The following is a 23,081-nucleotide window of genomic DNA, read 5'->3' as shown; positions in this document are numbered from 1 at the left end:
TAATTTTTTTTCATAACTGATTATTTTGAATGAGGTGTGAAGTTTTTATTTGACAGCATTTGTTAAATGACATTTCATTTCACCACTTTATGTTGTGATGAAAATAATTACAATTAATTTATTTACATTGTATCTTATGTCCTTTAATACTTCATCATAGATGCAGTGCAACTGCAGGTGCTTCAGGTAGTTTTCATTTTGAGTCCATGAATAAATTCATATTCTTTATAGCTATATTACTAACAGCACTACAAGTGTACAACAGTGTTATCTATAGGTATCATTATTTGTGGGCAAAACTTTGTTGTTATTGAGGTTTTTGATTTGTTGAAGGCATTTGACCACATATCAAATCACTACAGGGTTGCAGAATTCACATTTCACATTACCCTTTGCAAGGGAAATTAATCCAAAGGAAAATCGTACTGTTTTGTTCGTTGATATTTGTTGTGAAAAAAGTTAATATCATACAGCAGGTAATTTTTCATTGGATGCTAATATATTTACTCGTCTTTTAAAAGAACCTAGTGTACCACTTAGCATCCCAAATACTTTTTTGCCTCAAAATTGCAAAATTTTCCACCTACCAAAATAACTTACTATATGGTATTAACGCCAGGCCCTGCAGTGGAAAGCAGAAAATATTTGGAATTCCAAGAATACAAATGCAAAATTAAAATTTTGTTCCAAATCTAAATTTGGTCTCAGAGAAGATCATGAAAATGGTACCCAAAGGAAAAGTATATTATAACAGCATTTTCCTATTGAACTTGATGGTAGAAGACTAAATTCTAACTATGAAACAACCTTAAAGGTTGAAAACTTAGGAGCCATATAAAAGCCCACCGTAGTATTTTTGTGATACATGTGTACTTATATTTTTACCAAATGATACATGTAGTTTGGAGAAGTTAATTGCATTTTGAAGAAAAGTATTGTCATGAATATGTTATTTTGTACTACATATTGTTCCAATTAAAAGGTTTTGGTTGTTAACTTTATTTCTTATATTTTGCAATTTGCGGCATTTAACATTGAAAAGGACCTGATTTCATAACCACTTTCTTTTATAGAGCTTTGTTTTCATTAAAAAAAGCTTTAATCACTACAACATGTAAGACTGTAGGACAGTACATGCAACAGATGAACAGACCTAAAGCTATATAATGCCCCTTAATCTTTAATAAGAATAAAAAAGAAAAAAATACAGAAAATGTACTGTAATGCCATATCTGAGATTTTTTACATGAAAAAATATATATACAATACCTATGACCAAATACCTTTTAAATAGTAAGAGCAATTTCCAGTAATCTAAAAAGAGTATATATTATAAACTAGAAAAAACTGAGCAATGCTTACTAAATGCATACACCCACGCCCCTAAAAATGACCATATACAGAGAAATCTTAAATGTAGGCTAAATACAGAACCCCCCAAAAAGTTTTGGGGATTGAGTGTCAATGAAATACTGACATTTTTTACCCTAGTTGGATCATTGTATCTTTGACATATTATCAAAATCCATTCTTGTAATATTCAGAAGTGCTATGTATGTGTAACCTTTGAAGTGTTTAAAGGTTGAGTGAAAGTTCTCAGTGACTTCATGGATTCTTGCTACGAACAGAAATTTTGAATAAATTAAATAATGCCTTATACAAAGCTGTATATAAAAATATCTTAAAAGTTCATCTCATCACTATATCACCAAACATCTAATCATTCCTTCCAATGGGTGCTGAGAAATCTGTGATGGAAAATTTCCCATTACTGTAGAACAGCATACAACTACCATGAATTATTGTAATTTAAAAAACAAAAAAAAAACCAAAACTATCATAATAGTTCAAAAATACTCAAGATCTTTATTTGCTGATGGCTCAAAAAGATTCATCCATACTTGAATTGATGCTGCTGAACTCCTTCTGTAAAAATATTGATATAGGATGAAAATCGTACTTTCAGTAGCTAATTTAATACATATATCTTGACTGTCATTGTCCTTCATTATCAGTTGTAATCTTTAAGAGTCCAATGATCCTCATCTGTTCTGAAATAGCCAATATATGTTCAAATTTTCCTCATATTGAAAACAATGTGTATATGTACAATAAATTAATAAGATATATTGCACAAGATTCCACCAAGCTTTAGCTGTTTAGAATACCAGAATACTTATTCCAAGGACTTTCCTTCAGTTCACTGATTTGAATTTTAGATTAAAATAATTCTGAAATCAAACAAGTACATTGAAATAAGAAGTGTAATAAAAAGTTGGGTTTTTTTTAAAACTAAATTTACTTTAAAGATAATGTCTCCTCTTTAATTACACTAATAAAGATATCAATACATTATGAATCACATTGTTAGGAGCTGAAATATCATCAACTGTAAGCAAATTGCACCATAAGATGATGATGTCATTTTTCTATTTCAAGACCCCTAACTGAATTAAGGAGATTAATATTACAAGTGAAATGACAGGGTGTCAAAATTACTTACCTCTGACAAGCAGAGGGCATAAACAAACTATATAAAGGCATATTTATTATATCAGAAAGCCCAGGCTGAAAAGTTGGCAACAAAAAAAAAAAAATTACTTGTAAATTGTAAATGTAAATACTATTTTAAACACACCGTATCAAAATATGATCTGTATTCTATTTATGAATGATCCACATCAAGTTTTTAAAAAAAAGGACTGTTACACTTTGGTTTTTAGTTCATTCAATAAGGAGGGTTTGACAAAAAAGGACTGTTACATTTTGGTTTTTAGTTGTTTCATTGTAATCTCTAAATGTGTTTTATAAGAAAGAAATATTGTACAACCTATGACTGAAACATATTAAGAAGGCATTTAAACATGATTTGAAGATAATATTTAAAATTCAATACTTAAAGATAAATCTGATGATATGATAAACTTTCTTTCAGTAACATTTCACTTCTGTAGCTTTGTTTACATTACACAATCTCTTCTCTTACAAAAATCTTTTATTTCTTGGCCAAATCTTGTATATTGATGCATAATATGCACCCCCATGCTCTGGAAATGATTTCTATGTAAAAATATGTGCAATATACACACCAAAATACAGTAATAAAACCCTTATATCCCCATCACCTATAAGATGGGCATAAAACACTCACAAAATTGTTTAACTTGTTTCCATTTTCATATCAGCCATGTCTGGTCTAACAGGACTGTGTAACTGAAATAACAAAATAACACAAACTTTATAATACATGAAGAACCTACAAAATAGATTCAACACAACTTCAGTTTTAGTTCTGCAAGTGTATTGTTCTATCTTGTGGGTGTTCTGTACACTCATTATAAAAAAATCATTCTTTAAAAAACAATATAAATCACCACCTTCATGTTGACATCAGACAGTCGAGGGGGCTTATATTCAGCCTATGAAAAAGTATCTCATTAAAATCTTGGTTATTTCATCACAAATCTTGCTTGGTTCCGGAGTTCCACAATTCACCCCTATGCATGTTCACCCTGGGTTATTTTGTCCTCAGGCTCATGTGAAATTTCTGACTGACCTTTTGACTCCTTTGTTGTTTCAGCTCATTTTATAACTTACATTATTGGGGAATGGTTAAGGCCTTGTGAAGCTAGTTTAACCCCATTACAGGTTTCATTTGTATCCATAGTCAAGAAAGAGACGCTGGTCATTAATGTGTCTTGTGCTGTTATTTATCTTTTAGTTTGATTTTGAAGAATTGCCATTGTACTATTACCATGGATTTTTATTTCTTTTGTTGAAGACCTTTTAGTGATCACTGAAAGTATTTACTATTTTGGATTTATATGCATTTGTTGTGTTTCACTATATCTACTCTTTTTTCCACCCTATTTAATATTCCTTACTACACTTGCGATATTCATCCAGTCCAGAACCTGGTGTAATTTATCATCAATGGATGGCTTTTTATCTAGGTTCCAATAATGGAAATCAAAAAATTTATGTGTCACTGACATCTTTCCTTCTTCTTCATCTGTAAATGCTTTGTGAGCTTCTTTCAATATGATACCTACATTTGTTGAAAAATAAAAGATCAGCATTCCATACCTCTAGTCCAAACTTGTCAGAGAGATTAATTATTGTAACATCTCGTCAATTAATTCATGGGAGATAAGTCTCAAAATATTAAACAGTCAGCATTGATTTTTGAACTTGTCTGTAATTTGTTTGGAAAATGTACATGTTGCATGAGAGCCCTTACAACAAATTGGAGATTACAATCTCACATGGAGATGAGAGTGATTGTATGGGAAAAATATTTATTAAAGTACCTGTATATCCAGATGGCACTTGTTTGACTTCACCATCAAGAGGACGTCCCCTCAATGTACTGGTAAGACCTAAAATAAAGACAAAGGAGATAATAAGTGATTAAAGCGCAACAGAACTGATCAATTAGATTTTTAATCTGTCGGACCAAATGGTTTATTTCCACTTATTTTCTTATATTTTCAACATGTGCAAATTTCTGAGCTTCTGCAATTTAACACATATTCAAACTTTAAGTTAACGATGATTCCATTTAATTGGGAATTACAACAACCATGTTGTTACTGTGAACACAGCTATTCTACAACGGCTCAGAAAATTCTCAACATGTGCATTGAAAAATATTAATGTATAGAAGGTTGTCTAAAAATCATGATATTGACCACTGAGAAATTTATTTTCAATGCAGAATGCTATATCACTCAGTGCTTATGTAAAGTGTTTCAAAGAGCATATCATTTGATTAGTACAATCTGGACATTTTCAGGGAGATTACTTCCGGTTGAAGAGACTGTGATAAAACTCTGCATTTTATTTGATCCCAAACTGATGAAGTCTTCTTTGTTTAAAAGGAAACTTAATACTTAATGCTTAAAGAAAATACATGTACATGTACATATAAGTCTAATGCCTTCTCCTTAATAAACGTATATGGTCACAAGCAAAAATGAAAACAGGAGTTTGCAGATACAAATGTACATGTAATAACCAGTGCTACAGCCTGAAAATGATCAAAGTGCTGTTATCACTGGGTTTTTTTTAAGATTACATGATGTAAAATAAAACTATAATCATACATTTGCATTTTCTATATCAGTGTTCTAGCTATGATTTGAAAATAGTGGGGCACTAACATGTAGCATGTTTTTTTCAACCAACAAGGGATACTGATCATAGTTTTTTTTAAGATTTATGTTTGCATTAAGTATTAAATATCTTCTCTTAATTTTTTTCTTTTCTTGTATGTTTGTATTCTTATTGCATACCAGCCAACTTTTGAAATGAAGGTGGGACATTGTGTGAATGGACAGTGTCATGTTATATTTTGCAATTGAACTGAATAAGTTTTACAGCATTAATATGCATGATACCCTTATTGTATTAAAAGACCTTTCTCAGTTGACCAAGTGCTAGCGAAAACATATACATGTTTATAAATGAATGTGATTAAGTCATACATGAATAAACCAAAGTTGCCCTCCTAAAATACAATTTGCTTGTAATCAGAAGGATTTAGTGAAAAGCAGAATTTAAACATGTATTATAAGTGATTATGGGAGTAATTCTTTACATTGATGACATATTATGAGGTGATATGTCGCATGAAATATAAAAAAATATTTAATATTGCTCCAATTGAATTTCAAAATCCTATTTAATTAAGAGGAATATTATTTCCTATAACTATTGCAATCACAACTTTTTGAAAAATGTCCTGTACTGTTAAAGATAGAGAAAATTAAAAAAAATTAAATTATAAGGGAGTTAAATGACATTTTTAAATATACAAACATGTGCAACATGTAATTATTTACACTTGTGGTTCTACAAAACTTAGATCAGTCAACTTGAAAATATTTGTGAAATTAATTGTGCAGTAGAAATTATTTATTAACCAATGATTGGCTGTCCATAAAATGGTGATAGATCCAATCAGGATATAACCCTGATCAGCTGATTGATCACCGATAATTACCTGAGGTTTACCTGATGGTTAATTATGACAGGATGTAGTTAATTCAATTATATAGGACTTTTTGCAAATATGTATAAACTGAATGTCAATCAATACTACTGAAGTGAATACTGTATTCCATAATTAAATAGTATCAAACTTCACACACACATTTACAAATTTTGTTCTGTTTCACATTTTTTCTAAATTTTTTAAAACCTGTCCAAATGTTAATTTGCAAACACATTCAAAAGCATTTCAACATAGTATTATCCTACACTGTAATCATATTCAAATGGAACCAAAACCTTGATCAATGTAAGATTCAAAACTAGACACTTTATTTTATATCAATTAAATTTTCCCACCAATTTTACTTTGTAAAAATTCTTGTTTATTAATCATAAAATATTAATGACAGGACAGAGATTTTGACTTATAATTGTATTAAATGGAACATGCTTATTTAATGCACCTTAACACATTACTGCAAGAATTTCATTCCCTAAGTGCTTATTTATTACTAAACATTCAAAAAGGAGTCCCTCAAATCTTCAGTTCATTTGGAATACTAGAGCTTAATTTTATTTTCAGAAAAAATAAAATATTATTGAGATGAATAATTGCCCAAAACATATTTACAAGTTATAAAAGATGAATTGAATAAAATAAAAGGAATTACATTTGGATTATATATATTTGTGTAGTGTCAGAAATAGTAGGGAAGTTCCAGGCATGAATCAGTGACATAAGCTATTTTGATCCTAAAGAATCAAAATCTGAACTAGAGGCTCTAGAGTGCCTGAACTGCTCACCTGTTCAAAAACAGTCTTTTAAGCTTTCTAAAGCTGGGCTCTTGACCTTACTTAGTTATCCACCAGGTTTTCATATTACAAAATAAATCTCTCGTAGTCATTTTTGGACTTGTCAATAGCAGGAACTCCAACATCACTCAACAGATCTTCATGAAAATTTTGGCATAGGTCTGTCTCACCATGACATGGAATGTTGATCAATTTTACCCTAATTTTGGCTAAACCCATTGATTTTCAAGTTATTTCCAGAAATCCTCAGTTTTTAGTAATGGGGACCATGTTTTTCAACAGATCAAAAATCTCACATATTGTTCAGGACATCCTATCAAACATTCATGCCATATTACAGTTCATCGCACTAGTAGTCTCAGAGGCCAAAATTTTCAAATTTGGAAATGTAAAATTCAGGACCCATTACAAGTTCACCTGTCATGGATATTTCTGAAAATTTTAACATAGGTCAAACTCATCATGCAGAACAAATTTACAAGTACCACCCTGCCAGATTTCAGCATAAACCCCAGTGTTTTAGAGTTATTCACATAATTCTGCATTATGACCCTATGGTGTATTTTCAGTAATGATGACTATGATTTTTGCTAGGTCAAAAATCCCAATGCATAGATTATGAAAGATGTTCTACATAACATTTATTTAAGTTTGTTTTAATCCATCCAGCTGCCTCGTCGGAGATTTTTGAAATTGGAAATGTAAAATTCTGTAAAAAATCAATTTCAGGACCCATAACTCATTAATTCGTCTATGAGACTTTCTGAAAATTTATACTCCATACCAGATTTAAGCTAAACACAACTGCTTTTGAGTTATGTGCAAAATTCGACAATTTGACCCTTACTGTCTATTTTTTATTAACAGCAGCCATGTTAATTGCCAAATCAAAAATCCCAGCACACAGCTTCCTCAAAATATTCTACATAATATTCATGCCAAATTTTTTTTTCAATCCATCTAGTAGTTTCAGAGGAGATTTTTAAAGTTGGAAATGCAAAATTTGGGACAAAAGTCCATTTCAGGACCCGTAACTCATTCATTCGTTATCAGGTCTTTCTGAAAATTTTAGCATAGATCCGTTCTATCATGTTGAACAATTTTTCCCCACGCCAGCTTTTAGCTAAACCCAACTGTTAATGAATTATTTCTGAAATTCTGCAATTTGACTCCTATGGTCTATTTTCAGTAACAGCAGCCATGTTTTTTTGCCAGATCAAAAATCCCTACACAAGAATTGTAAAAAATACCCTAAGGAGCATTCATGCAGACATGGCTTTTCGGCCAGGTGAGCTAAAAATGGAAGGGTGCTGACAAAACAGTGTTCATTCCAGACCTTGCCTTTGTGCCACTGGTGCGGATATTTTATGCATAGCGTACAAAAAGTGTGGCATATGGGCCCATTTTGAAGGTTGATCTATGAATTTCCAGATTATTTCCAGTCCTGTGTCCGGACATCTATCCATCATTTAAAAGCACCAATGGCCTTGACCGTTTCGTAGTAAACATCTAAGCAAAGTTAAAACTATTGCAGGTAAAAAATGGACATCGCTGGTAAACATAGAATTGAGAATTTCGAGTGATGATGAAACTGTTTAGTGCCCGTGGGTCTGGGCCAGGTTTGATACAATCCAAATAAGAACAGAAAAATTCTAAGTGGAACTGCAACATCACACTGAATTACAATTTGAAAGAAGACAATAATAAAAAAAAACAACAAATGGCCCTTTGTAATACTGCCATATTGGCCCCCTTTATTCTGAAAATGACCCTCTGTTTTGCTGTCAAAGGGGCCTCTGACCATCTTTAGCAATTTTCCGGAATGAACACCGCAACGGGCACTTTAAGTGTGTTATGACTTGAAGGGGCATTTGCAGTCCTTGCCTTCAAATTTTTGGCCCACTACACATGTAGGTGATTAGCCTTTTGATAATCTAGGGGCAGTGGTCAGGACATCAAGGATGGCCCGCCCTTCCATTAGGTGAATTTTAGTCATAATAGCACTTGTTTAAAATGGCACCAGTATAGTTAAAATGGCACTCATCATAAATGTATGTTTAATCATTTAATAATATGATAAATAATCCTCTGATATATTTAGTATTCTTCCTGGTATTTTTTGGAGGTTATTTATTTTGGATAGATATAAAATTAAAGTCTTTTTGCAAGACATATCATGCATTAATTGTGATAAAAAAATGTTTTATAATTTCACCTGAATAAATTTCATTTTGTCCTTCTATTTACAATATTTTGTCAACATACTTTATTATTTTCATTAACTTATTTATAAAAATGGGAAAATATAAAATAAAAAATACTTTGTGAAATTAAATGAAATACCAAAAAAAAATAAGGTGTGAAATTTATCACAAATAAAAACTAGATTAAAATACAGAAGTAAATACATGTATCACATTTATTACTTTGTAAATAATCTCATAAACTTATAAATTTTACAAAAGTAATGTGGATACTAGGACATATACAGGTACGTCACGTTTAATGGTGGCGGTGAAATTTTAAAGTGCCAAATATTTTAAAATTTTATAAGTATTTAAGTATATACTGACATTATTAGACATCAAAAAGGTGTCAAGATGACGAAGATGATATTTAACGGAGCGGAAGCCACATTCTAAGTTGGATTGGAAGATAACCCCATGAGTGAAACTGGTGCAAAAAACTTTGTTGATAGTGTAATGGTGCCGGTCATCGGTACACAATGTAAACAAGACGAGAATGTGAGTAAAAGTTTAAATGTTACAAAGGCTGAAGTCCATCATGAGCATAACATAAACATTAGTGATAAATCTACACCATGCAAAAAACCTTTGTCGGGTGAAGATAACAGTATTATTAGCGAGGTTAAAAAACTCAGACGCTCACCCCCGAGGGGTAATTCAGCACAACCCAATACACAATCTACACAGTTTGATACACTCGTCAGTATGATGAATGAATCGTTGGCAAGTTTCAGTTTAATGGCTCAACGCCAGTGGCGCATTTCTTTTACCTGAATCTGAAAAATGTCTCAGTACAATGTTTCAAAAAAACAGAAACATGATTCGGGGATTAAAAATACAACATTTGAGAAACTGTAACATGTTTCAGTTTCTATCAAAACAAACATGTTTCAAAAGTAACAAAATGGCTTGGTAGCGAAGCAAAATAATATCGGGACTGGTTTCGGTTTGTGTTTCAGTTTGAAACATCAATCACTTATGTTTCAAATGTTTCGATATCATGTTTCTGTTTCAAGTAAAAGAAACAGTGAAACATGAAAATGATTCAGAATCATGTTTCAGATTCAGGTAAAAGAAATGCGCCCCTGGAAAAACGAATTTCTGATATAGAGGGAAACGTGGAAAAAAGATTAACTACAAAATTTAATACTGTGATAACGGATTGAATTCAAAATGAGGTCAGTAAAGTTAAAGATGATTTAAATAATGAAGTTCAAAACATTAAGGAAAAAGTTGAGAAAATTGAAAAGTCGTATGCTGAAGCTGTCACTAATATGTCAAGAGATGTGCACCCTAATAGTCCTCCAGTTAATTTAAATGTCATCACCAAAAACTTAGTGTATGATAAAAGAGAGGATAGGGATAAAAATGTTTTAAATTCAAACGTGTCGTCATTGATTAAAGATGAATTAAAGTTATCAAATATATCAGTGTCCGATGTAAGTCGTAAAACAAGTCATTCAGATAGTAAACCCGGAGTAGTGGTAGCAACTTTGAAGGATTTAGATCAGAAAAAGTCAGTACTGAAAGCGAAAGGCGATTTAAAAAAATCTACCAAATTTGACAAGGTTTTCATCGAAAACGATCTACCACTTCAACAGCGACTGAACAATGACAATAACATAGCATTATTAAAAGCCCTAGGCAAGGATAAAGAGTTTACAATTAAATCAGGCCGTGTTGTGAGAAAGTCTGACCATCTTACGCCACATGATCAAGGTACTAATGTAAACAACAGACAGGTACACAATACACGTGATATTAATACTTCAAAAGGTCGAGAATACACAAGTAGGCGGAGTTACGATCGCAATCATAACAACAGAAGGTATTTTAGAAATAATGGATGGTAGTTGAAATGTGGGTTTTGGAACATAAACGGCTGGCACAAAGACGTAAATAGTGATAAAAATAGTTTGTTATGAACATGTATACAGGATATAGATCTGCATGTAGTTGGTGTAGCGGAAACACACCTTTTAAATGGAAATAAAATTGATATAGGAGGTTATTCACGGTATGGAAATAATCGTAAACAAATATATATTCGAGCATGTGGTGGATCAGGTGGTGTGGGAGTGCTTGTGCATAATGATGTATTAAATGACTTCAATTGTATAATCAGTGATGATTCTAAAGATGGAGTATTATGGTTGTGTTTTACGGATAAATGTATTGTTGATTTTAAATTTTATGTTTGTGTTGTTTACTTGCAACCTGAAAATTCGGCAAGATAAGTCGATATTCATGCATTTCTTGATTCATTAATGTCTGATATTTATAGTATTGCTAATGGAAAGCCATTTTATTTAGTGGGTGATTGGAATAGTTGTTTCGCAAATTTACCTGATTATATAGAAGGAATAGATGTTTTATCTGATTATACCTGTAATAATTATGGTGATATTTTATGTGAATTTTTAATGAATATAAATTGTTGTTTATTAAATGGTCGCAAAACACAGAAGAATGACTTTACCTTCATGTCGACTAGAGGATCATCAGTGATGGATTATTGCATTGTCCCTTGTGAACAGTTACATTTATTTGACAATTTTGAGGTCATACGTGCTCAGTCATTAGTAGATAAACTTTATGATGTAGGTCAATATGACCCTTAACATATTCCTGACCATTCAGTGCTTCAATGGACATATAACTTTCCGTCATCAGAAGATGAAAGTAAAAAGTATAGGTACATGTACATCATATGATAGCAATAACAATCAGTCCGTAAAGACTGGTACGCTTTTTCCAGAAAGATATGATACTCGTAATGTACCAACTGATTAGATGTCAGATCCTGAGACTATAAATAAATTGAACAATATCATAAATGTTCTAGAAATGAACTGTACCAACCAATTAGAATTAGACTCTTACTATGACAGTTTCATTTAGATAATACATACTGAAATGGACAATAAATTTGAGAAACGCCCTAATGAGTCATATAAACAATAAAAGGTGAAGAATTGGTCTGATAGATTAACTGTTTTATGGAACAATTCTTGTAAAGCTGAAAATGAATGGCATAAAAGTAAAGCATGCACTAGGCAGAAAAAACTTTTACGTGAAGTATATGTAAGAGAAAGAAAAACTTTTGACCAGGAATGTCAGAGAGCAAAACGTAAATACTGGCATAATAAACAAGCTGAACTTATAAACATTCAATCTGATGACCCCGTGAATTTTGGAAGAAAATAGAGAAAATTGGTGTTGGCAATGAGAGACAAAAGCATATTCCTATGGAAGCTCTACGAGATAATGGTACAACATGCAATAATATTAACTTTGTATTAAATAAATGGAAACTTTTTGAAAATCTTTTGAATTGTAATACTTTTGTACAAAATAGGGTAGATACTGGTGTAGAAAACCATATTTATGATGAATTTTTAGATAATGATATAAGTATAGAAGAGGTAGTAATTGTCATAAATAATGCAAAGAAGGGTAAAACCCCTGGTATAGATCTTGTACCTACAGAATTATTTAGAAATGATTCTTTGATAGCTTTTTTACAAAGAATTTTCAATTTATGTGTTCAATTTGGTATTGTCCCCGCAGCGTGGGGGAACGAAATTATTAATCCGATTCCGAAATGTTCTACATCTGATCCAAAAGATCCTATGTCTTATTGAGGAATTACATTAACGCCTTGTGCTTATAAATTATATTGTAGTAAATGTATTCTGAATGCTAGGTGAACTTTTTGGCTTGAGACTTATGATAAGTCACATGATGAACAAAACGGTTTCAGAAAAAATAGAAGCACTGTAGATCATATAAGCTCTATTACATCTATTATAGAGAACAGAAAGCTTAAGAAGTTGTCAACTTTTGCCGCCTTTGCAGATTTTAAAAAGGCATGTAATACAGTAAATATACTTTTTAAAGATTTAGACCAATTAGGTTTGAGTAGAAAATTTTCATGTGCATTAAAAGGTATTTATACACATGTAGAATGTGCAGTCAAGGTAAACAATCACATGACTGATTGGTTTAATGTTAATTCGGGTGTTAAGCAAGGATGTGTATTGTGACCTATTTTATTTAATATATTTATAAATAGCCTGGTTACAGAGTTAAAGGCCTTAGATATTGGTATTGATATTGGTAATGATAAAGTTAATATTTTACTTTATGCTGATGATATCGTTCTTATGGCTAAAAATGAGAATGACTTACAGCTAATGCTCAATGTATTGAATAATTGGTGTAATAGAAAAGGTCTTGGGGTGCATCTACAAAAGACTAAAATTGTACATTGCCCTTTTTATTTAATGGTGACTTTATTGATATTGTACCATGTTATCAGTATTTAAGTTTACTACTTACACAACATTTAGATTATAATGACATGGCTAAAACAGTGGCCAAGTCTGCAAATAGAGCTCTTAGTCTTCTTAAAGTAAAGAGTAAAAAACATGGTGGTTTCCAATATCCTACATTTACTAAACTGTTTGATACCCTGGTCTGGCTAGTGATAAACTATGGTTCTGCTATTTGGGGAACCAGAAATTTTTCATGCATAAACGCTGTCCAGAACAAAGCTATCAGATTTTTTATGGGGGTAGGGAAGTATACACCTAATGATGCTATCAGTGGTGATATGGGTTGGAGACCTCCATGCACAAAACAATGGTCAAATGTTTTTAGACAGTGGAAGAGATTCACTGAAATTAAAGGACAGAGTTAACTATAATATTTTTCAATGGAGTGTAAATATAAATAAGAAAAATTGGTGCTATAAAGTTAAAGATAAGCTAAGAGAGTGTAACTTTTATAATTTTATAGACACTGAAAATGTCTTAAGTAGACGAGATGTTTCAAATTTAGAAAATCTTATTTTTGAGAAGTATATATCAGAATGGGAAAATAGAATTGTTGCTCAAAGTGTTGGTAAAAAATTACGTACTTATAAGTTATTTAAGAATGTGTATCAAACTGAGAAATATCTACTAAGTATCAGTAATTATAGATATAGAAGTGCTTTTGCAAAGTTTAGGTGTGGTGTTGCCCCACTCAAAATTGAAACTGGTCGATACGAGGGTAAAAATGTCGAAGATAGAAAGTGTTCTTTTTGTAATGATTCTTCTATTGAAGATGAGAAACATGTCATAATGCAGTGTCCACTATATGCAGACTTAAGATTGAATTTATTTCAAGACATTGATAGATATAGTGATATATTTAGATATCTAAATGAAGATGAAAAATTTATTTATCTTTTTTAAATCAGGTGATTGTGGTTATATGGTTGCCAAAACCTGTTTTAATATTTTAAATAGATGAAATACCTTTTTATATTCATGAATATGTAATTGGTTTGTCATAATAAGAGACATACATTGTAGATTTATACAGTCTCTCATAATTCTTTTTAGAATGGCACTTGTTAGTGTTTTATATTTGTAACTATTGTTTTTATTGTATTGTATATGTATATTGCAAGTGGTGAGACTATAATAATTGAATCTATCAAGATGGTAATTGAAGTAGTGAAATAATCTAATTATATAATAATACCTGTATCACCTATTAAATAAACTAAGCCATAAATCATAGGTAATTAACAAGGCCATAATCTAATTCCCAAACTAATTTACTTATTGAATTCGCAATCAAAACATGAATAATATTTCCTTTTTTTAATGAAATACATATGTATATATTAAATTCACCATAAAATCATCATATAATCATATTACAGCAGGGACATCAATTAATTACAAATTATTTTTACAAAAAATACAATAAGAAACCAAGTGTCATTTCACAGAAAATAAGTGCCATTTTAACTATTTACATAGGTGCCATTTAAAATAGCACCCTTCCATTTTGGGCTAGCTGCGAAACGTAGCTCTAACTATTTTTTTGTATTTTCTTTCTAGATCGCAAAATCAAAAAAAAAAAAGATCAACAGCTACGATTTCTCAGCTAATTTTGGGCATGCGGGACTGAATAGTTTTATACAAAACTGTAAAATAGGCAATTAAAGAGGGACTGGGGTTGCACATGTATAGTTCACTAAACACTTTTCTCCGTTGGGTCAAATCAGAAAAACACGAAACAGCTTTGACACTAAATCCCAAAAGGGATTTCACTAAACACACTCAGGTGCGTAGCTGCCATTAGGCAAAAAAGCTTTTGCCTGCACTTAATTTTGCCATTTCTTTTTTTGAGATAAAATACATCCAGGAGAGGCATATATGATGCTCTAAAACGCTATCTCCACGGAGCTTCGTGGAGCGGCCCCCAGACCCCCTGCCGTAATTTTGCCTACACCTCAATTTGGCCTCAGCTACGCGCCTGACACTCACTATATATCAAAGGAACAAAAGGTATTACTCCATCCATAACTACAATCTTCTTGAAAGGATGTGCATTGAATTTCTGATCATTTGATATTTATATTATTAAGAGTTTTATCGTTGTGATATTAGCTGTAATTTAGCAGTGAATACACCTGCAATGCCAATGATACATGTATATTACCACGTTGGCTTGATTTATCCTGTTTGATGGAAGACGTAAAGTATTCCTCGACTTTAGCCTGCCCGTTATAGCTTATTTCACATGGTAACAAATGAACTATACATTCAGGGGCTCGCTGATGTGTAGCATTATAAATCACAACTGTAGTACTCATTTTTTTCACTTTCCCGGGGTTTTCAGCAAATATGTAAAAACGCTTATGATTAGTCAGTATTTTAAGCAACCAATCAAAACCACTGATATCACCTTCAATGATTTATTTCCGGTGTCATGGCAGCGCCCATTTTTCATGTTTTGACATTGGAGGAATATTGTCATTGATGTGAAAATATTCTATCAATCATGTAACCTATGCCGTAAACAGATAAGGAAATGAAAAGATACAGATATTTGTCTTCTCAAAGAACGGGATGGAGGAAATATCTCCCATTAATGTATTTTTTTAGTGCATGGAATGTGTTTGGAGCTGTGATATGGATGAGAATGACAAATAAGATCAAGAAAGATCATCCAGACTTTGATGAAATGACACCAGGTACCAAATTGATATACTGATAATCTTAAATGGTTAATTAACGTAAGGATTTTAGGCCGCCTAATGTGGATGGATTTATTTGCACTGAATTAGCGATCAATGGCAATGCACCACTACTAGGAGTGTCGGATTAGTGGGGCGAGGAACAAGGAGCACATTATGTAGTTTTTGCTGGCAACCTATATTTATCCTCTCCTGTGAAACAAATTCGTTCCAAGAATTGAAGACATACATCTTAACAGATTGCTAATAATTCGCTCGCAAAAATTATCACCATGTGCAGGTCCGGGTGTCAAAAGAATAGGCCCACAGCAGTGCTAAGCTTGTCGTAAAAGGCAACTAAATAGTGCTCAGAACCCTGGCCGGGGACTAGGACACTGTGCCCACAGAGCAACTGGATTGTGTGTCCCAGGTGGTGGAATGGGGTAACCTTGGCATGTTACATGCTGGGGTCGTCAGGCCATAATATGGAAAACCACAAACCATAGTGGTGCACCATGTTGGGAAAGATGCCTTGTTCCTGACATGTTAAAGAACCCTTCTGTGGTATTCTTCCAGAGTAGGAACCGTAGGGTTCTGCCACAGGAGGCTAAATTTTCCAACCCTACCCACCTCTCCCTATTTCCAGTGGCTATCAAAATTTGTCGACCCCATTATCCCTGTGTCCCATCCCATTTTTCATTTCATCATCTTTTCATGTTCATTTTATCATCCATGTTCATCGCCTGAATATAGCTGAAATATTGCTGCTCAGGCATTAAACCCCAACAATTAATCAATCAATCAAAAATGATCTACAGAAAAATGTATCATACAAAGATTTTCATTGAGGAATTAAACTTAGGTTAGCAGATTAGCAAGAAGTGCTTCAGTCTTGAAAATGGCAAGATCCACTTTCAAACCAAGATACATGTATTTCTTTTAGGGATGTCCTTAATTCATTTGTCCCTGGATTACATTCTTTTGATTACCGCTATAACCTTGGTTCCCTTGATTACTCGTTAATAACATTATAGTCTCAATGTGACTTAATTTTATGATTAAAAACTTGTTGCAATTGAACCTACATATGTACATGTAAATGTACCACTTCACTCACATATTTTTCTTGATGCTTGAGTACCTTTCAGCACCCTTGCAATATACATTGTGTAGTTCATGTACAAAAATGTACCTTATTGCCTCTTTTGCACAAAAAGCTTCAAAGTTTGGTAATAATCCCTTGCTTGGAGATAGTTATTTGACTTTTGTCTTAAGGAAGTGACAATGCTCTCAATGATGATAGAAATTTTTTTTTCAGCACAGAAAGCTGCTCTGATGTACACAGGTGGTACTGAAGGAAGCATAAACAAAGTGAGAATTAGTGGCTTTAATGTGATGAAGGAAGAAAGTACAACTGAAGACTTCTTAAAAGTTAAGAAAGAAGAGCATTAGCTATTAATGTGTAAGTAAAAGAAAGTATATTATTACAAATGTACATGTGTGTAAGAATTAAAGATTACATGGCAATCTGTACATTATCTGCAGTAGATAAGGGTTTCATCAATATTCTTTGTTGAGCTTATAGCAGTCATCAAGTTTATCGTAGTATAGTTTTGTTACCAATTTTAGATAATGATGAAAGAGAACATACTGAATCATCCAGAATCTGCTGGAATAGAAAAAAAAACAGGGCATCTATTGTGACATTAAATGATACCCCACCATGTTGCAAACAACTTTTGAGGGTAAATACCACATAAAATGGCCATAACTTTTGTATAGATAATCCCATCAAACTGAAATTTGAAATTGATATGTATTTTATGATTCTTAGTAAATTAACAAAGTTTGAAAAAAAGATCCTTCAATATCTAAAGTTATCATGGAGATTTGTATCATTTCTGGTGGGGTATAATAACTTGGAAGAAAGTGACCATTTGGAAAACATGAAAAGTAGTCTCACCAGAAAAATAAAGATTAAAATAATGATTTGTCAGTGAAATGCTATGTAGATATTTATATAATATTGTGCATTTTTTTTTCATTGACATTGTAAATTTTTTGTTTGTTGTTTTTTTTTTTTTATATTTGCACTCATATACTCATTTTGTAAATCACATGAAGGAAAAACCTAATTGTTGTATACTAAAAGTTGATAAAACAAAAAGTGATTTTATATATATTTATTTATTTGATTATTTTTTTCTTCTTTTTGCAGATTTTTGGACAAATGAAGTTACAGGGTATTATGAGGGCTTAAACATTCACAGTTGATTGCAACAGAAACTAGAATTTAGATTTGTGTGCATATTGACTCAGATTGACACAGTACCATTTTATTGTTTTTTATTGATTGTATATGTAGTGTATAATATATTGAAGAATATAATGTTTGTTTGTATTACAGTCCACCATTTTTTGTTAAGATGAGCTGTAGTTTGTGTCTGTGTTTCATTTTGCCTTGATAACCCAGACTCCACTTGTTAATTTACATGTAAGTGCCTGGATTTTTAATGCAGGGACCAGTATGAGCAGGAATTTGAAATTGTGTATGACAATTCCTTTTGCTGATGCCAAGAAAGTGGGTGGCTCTGTCTCAAATCTAGATTAATTATAACAAAAGTTAACAAAAGGCTGATCTATACATTTACATATGGATGATTGATTCTGTTTCATTCTTAAGAAATTCAGGCCAAAAATACAGTTACTTCCATTTGCAAGGGTTGTCATTCATTAGAGTTGTTGACCTAACAAATCATTCAATTTAATTAAATGGTATAAATTTTTGTTATAAAAATTAACCACATGGACAAAAACTTTTTTTAAATGACTGCAAAATAATAACTATTTTAAATGATAATAGAATGCCTAGCAGGGCACTGCTTGATACAACCACTTATGTTGAATCCTGAACAGTTGGGGTTAGTGTGGATATATCATTCAAGATTGATACAGCTTTGAGTTTTGCCTCCCCCAACTTAGTTGTTTTGTCCTGTCTGTCTTTCTGTCTTCCATACTTTTGTAAGCACAATTCCTAAAAAGCAACTGCACCAAATTTTGTGAAACTTTATAGGTAGTGAGAACAATCTATGGATGCAATATGTAAGTTGAGCATATTATCAGGAATTTTTGATTCACTGAAATTTGTGGGAGTTATGCCCCTTAGAACTTCTATGCAATATACATGTACCAATGAAGCCGATTGTAACCCCCAACTTCTCAGACCTTGGTACTGTAGGAACTGAGGACACAATATATAATTATAAATATTACCAGAACTATTGATCTGCTGAATTTTGTTGGAGGAATGCCCAATTGAACTTCGGTTTTCATGAAATATACTAATGAATAGAAAAAAAAGACAGATATGGTGAAATGTAACAAATGCACCAGTGTATAACCTTAACACAGAATGGTAAATACTTTCATGGATCACCAAAAGGTCTTCAACAAGTATAAGCACTCCATATAGTTATCTCTAAAAGGCCAAACAACATAAGTAATAAAATCCTTGGTAACAGAACAATGACAATTCTTCAAAATCTAACTTAGAAGTTATATAACAACAAAAAAGACACATTTATGACCAAAGATTCCTGACTGTAGGCACATGAAATTAGTGGTGGGATTTAAATTATCAAATAGACTACAATAAGTGGTTAGTCATTATCAAAAATAAGTGAAAAAGTTTGTGTGTCAACAGCTGATTTAACTTCACTTTCAAAAACTAAACAAGGGCAGGTAAGGCATTTCCTAGCATTGCACTTGAAGATTTGTATGTTGCCTTGTTTGTTAGCATTATATATCTGGGTGGTAGTGGCAGTACATACCAGATACCCAAAACTCCTTGGAAACTTTTACTCTGAATATCATGGAACTTTGAAGGTAGTGAGAAGCAGACACGATACGTAGCTGTGCATAATACCAAGAAAATATAATCTTTTTCTCTCTTTTATGCTTAAATTATGTCCCTTTGAACCTAGAAATTTACCAAATTATACAACTAGGGCAGCTTGTAATTACAATTCCATTTAAACTACTCAACCAAATCTTATGAAACTTAGTAGGTAGCACAGTATGGAATAGTACATGTAGCCTAGCTCAAGAACTTTGTGTTCCCATCTATTAAGAGGTGTCTCTTTGCAATTTTATATTGAAGCCAAATTTTTTGTATTACTTCAATAATAGATTTTTAATTACCTTATAGACAATTCAAAATTCAAAAACTTAATATCAGTTTTGACTGTGTTTACATTTGACATGAAATAAGAATTTGACCAGAATCGTGGATGCCCCTTTAATCATCAAGGCATCAAGAAAATGCTTCTTTCTGGCCCTTTTTGGATTCTCATTCTTAAATGATTCAAGTCTTAACCCCAAAATTAATCCCAGGCTAATTTTAATATGACTGCTAAAAATGTGTGGTTGTATGATGATGTGGCTAAATGTCATCATGATCGTCCTTTTATGAAATTTCATAACAAAGGTTTCAAACCACAAATGGAAGGCTGGTACTGATTTTGGGACTTATTGCCATTTAGAATTGGGGGCCAAAGACAAGCATTTCATAGAATTTAATTATTTAACTCCAGTAAAAGCATAGGAATGTTTGCTATGCTGCTCCACAATGGTCAGACTGGTATTGATTTTTGGGGATTAAGACTAACATTTTAGAAAGAGTAATCAAGGGAACCAAGGTTATAGCGGTAATCAAAAGAATGCAATCCAGGAACAAAGACCAGACATGGAAAACAGACATACACAACAAAGAAAATAAAGTAATTAAAATCATAAATACAAAGTAACAAAAGCAAATGAGCAACTCGGACGCCACTAAAAACTGGGAGCATGGACCAGGTGCACCAGTAGGGTAAGCGTCCTCTGCTTTTCTAGAAACACCCCCCGAGTTGCTCATAAAAAGTCAAGTCAGCAAGTAAAGGAGCACAATTTGTTCTCATCGGAATGCCGACCGTTTGTTGAAAAACACGTCCACCACACTGGACGCCACTAAAAACTGGGAGCATGGACCAGGTGCACCAGTAGGGTAAGCATCCTCTGCTTTTCTAGAAACACCCGCCGAGTTGCTCATAAAAAGTCAAGTCAGCAAGTAAAGGAGCACAATTTGTTCTCATTGGAATGCCAACCGTTTGTTGAAAAATACGTCCACCAGACTGGACAAATATGTTGTCGATTAAAAATTCCAGCATTTTGTAAATATCTTCCTCTGTATATTTGGAAGATGATTTGGAAGTATTTCTTACAAAGTATGCGGAATCTCTACCAAGAACTATATATTTGTATCTAGGTGTACCATCTTTTATGGAAAAACAATGATGTATAATGTTTTTAAGTCGGGATTTTAACTGAGTACGGGGAATAGAAGTATACAGTGTTGAAAAATCATAGGTTTCAATGCTATTATATTCAGATAATAGTCTTGAACTGATTGTCTCCAAAAGATCTTTCGAATTTTTCAGGATCCACATTGAATTAATACCACTACGGGAGTAACAAGTGTTGTGGTAGGACTGCAGACCCTCTTTGACAGTTGTGAGTATAGAAGTTAAAAGTTTTGAAAGAGGTTTGGTGGTACAATTTGAAGATCCAGCTATGAAACATTGTTTGTATGGATTCTTGTGAAGTTTAGGAATCCAGTACATAGACGTAAATCACAATCATTGTCCTTGGTAGAGCGACCAAAAGAGGATAGCACAGATTTATGGTTTTCCACAATCTCTTCTTTGGAGAGTGTGGTAGCAGTATAGAACTTATCACTGCTATTATTTTCTATGTCTACCTCTGATAATAAACACTGGATGTAAAATGTTTTGCAGACAAAAACAAACGACGTGACCAGAAGGACCATATTTGAATGGAGAGTTTTTGCAAGAACAGTCAGGTGGTTTAGCCTTGAAGTCCTCAATCTCGAGGTACTCCAATAGCCTTTTATAATTGAAAATTTTGGATGTTATGGGTGAAGTATAGGAATATGAAATAATTGGTATGGATTTGTCTTCGAAATATGGGGGAATTTTTTTGGTAACATTTTTGTTATGGAGGATGTTAGCCAAATTAATTGCATCTATACCTTTGTTAACAAACGGTAGTGGAAGAAATGATCGTTTTTCTTCATTTTGACTTTTCACACAAACTGGTTTAAAGAGTCTGTGGAAACCAATATCCAAAATGATGGCAACAAGTCTGTATAATGATGAGGTGGGGTCAGAAACAGGAGTGTCAAGACTTGTTTCGTAAAGGGAGTGTAGTAGAGTGAGAGGTATAGAATAAAGTTTGGTTCTAATGTGATGAAGTCCAAGAGGTTTTAGGATGAAAGGAAGGAGACCATCTATGGAGACATCATGTAACTTAGGTGACGTATTGTGTCGATGGCCATGACTCCTTTCCCGTCTAAGATTTTTGTCAAATAAATTCATCACATTTATGCTATTGTTATATTGGCTGGAAAGGTTTCCTATACTTTTGATGTTGTCATTGCATCCATAAGGTATTGCAGTACCTAGTCTGCGTATCCAGTACTCCTCTCTTTCCCTATGATAGTTTTTACTTAGAACAGGACAATTAGGAGCCAGAAACATGCATTTTCCCAATGTCCAGACAAAAACTTAACAATTACTGAATGGATCACTTTGAAATTGTGTTACAAGGTGCCATACCACCAAAGGGAGGCTGGGATTGAATAAGGGTACTAAGACTTGAACTTTTTTGGACCTGAAATAACAATTTTACTTAAGCTTGGACAATAACTTGAGAAAAAATAAATGGATTTTAAATTCTTCTACAAGGTGCCATAAAAGGGAATGATTCACTTTGAAATTGCACCCAGTCCTACTCCCCCAAAGGAAGGTTTGGATTGATTTTTGAGTTTTCAACTTCAACCATTTAGGAAAAAAGGGCAAAAAAGTTCAATTCTGATAAAAATTCTTACCCTGTTTTCAGATTAAAATTCAAAGCTGTATCAAGTTTGAATGGTGTGCCCATACTTCCCCAAA

The 23,081-nt window shown here is 32.6% G+C and overlaps 2 protein-coding genes and 1 pseudogene across 7 annotated transcripts; 2 read left to right on the top strand and 1 right to left on the bottom strand.

Annotated features, from left to right (window-relative positions):
* Window positions 1-1,840: 1,840 nt before the first annotated feature.
* LOC148624887 (ribonuclease H2 subunit C-like) lies at window positions 1,841-15,747 on the bottom strand. 6 transcript variants are annotated; one of them, XM_088567980.1, is made up of 5 exons: window positions 15,555-15,747; window positions 4,311-4,379; window positions 3,885-4,048; window positions 3,152-3,213; window positions 1,841-2,231 (listed from the first exon to the last, which is right to left on the bottom strand). In XM_088567980.1, the coding sequence occupies exons 1-4, from the start codon at window positions 15,706-15,708 to the stop codon at window positions 3,160-3,162; spliced, it is 441 nt and encodes a 146-aa protein (XP_088424106.1). In that variant the 5' UTR covers window positions 15,709-15,747; the 3' UTR covers window positions 1,841-2,231; window positions 3,152-3,159. The 6 variants fall into 6 exon arrangements, with proteins under 6 accessions (XP_088424106.1, XP_088424107.1, XP_088424108.1 ...); XM_088567981.1 differs by having other exon boundaries at window positions 1,841-2,051; XM_088567982.1 differs by having other exon boundaries at window positions 1,841-2,046.
* LOC148624888 (uncharacterized) lies at window positions 10,886-15,404 on the top strand (annotated as a pseudogene).
* A 54-nt stretch (window positions 15,748-15,801) lies between the features above and the next one.
* Window positions 15,802-18,512, top strand: LOC148624886 (uncharacterized). Its single transcript, XM_088567987.1, has 3 exons — window positions 15,802-16,089; window positions 17,390-17,533; window positions 18,290-18,512. Exons 1-2 carry the CDS (start codon window positions 15,927-15,929, stop codon window positions 17,521-17,523), a joined length of 297 nt encoding a protein of 98 aa, XP_088424113.1. The 5' UTR covers window positions 15,802-15,926; the 3' UTR covers window positions 17,524-17,533; window positions 18,290-18,512.
* The last annotated feature ends 4,569 nt before the right edge of the window (window positions 18,513-23,081 follow it).

Source organism: Perna viridis, chromosome 2, assembly GCF_037379345.1.
Source record: "Perna viridis isolate PV_CMFRI_1.1 ecotype Kerala chromosome 2, ASM3737934v1, whole genome shotgun sequence".
Lineage (NCBI taxonomy): Eukaryota > Metazoa > Mollusca > Bivalvia > Mytilida > Mytilidae > Perna > Perna viridis.
The sequence above is the reverse complement of the archived record's forward strand: the minus strand, read 5'-3'. Positions and strand labels throughout refer to the sequence as shown.

Excerpts from the sequence above, each read along its gene's own strand:
- LOC148624887 (XM_088567980.1), bottom strand. The coding sequence starts at position 15,708 with ATGAGTACTACAGTTGTGATTTATAATGCTACACATCAGCGAGCCCCT. Across the intron at positions 4,049-4,310 it reads AGTGCCATCTGGATATACAG|GTATCATATTGAAAGAAGCT; the intron begins GTACTTTAATAA and ends CAACAAATGTAG. Across the intron at positions 3,214-3,884 it reads GGATGAATATCGCAAGTGTA|TTACACAGTCCTGTTAGACC; the intron begins GTAAGGAATATT and ends TTGTTATTTCAG.
- LOC148624886 (XM_088567987.1), top strand. The coding sequence starts at position 15,927 with ATGAAAAGATACAGATATTTGTCTTCTCAAAGAACGGGATGGAGGAAA. Across the intron at positions 16,090-17,389 it reads CTTTGATGAAATGACACCAG|CACAGAAAGCTGCTCTGATG; the intron begins GTACCAAATTGA and ends TTTTTTTTTCAG.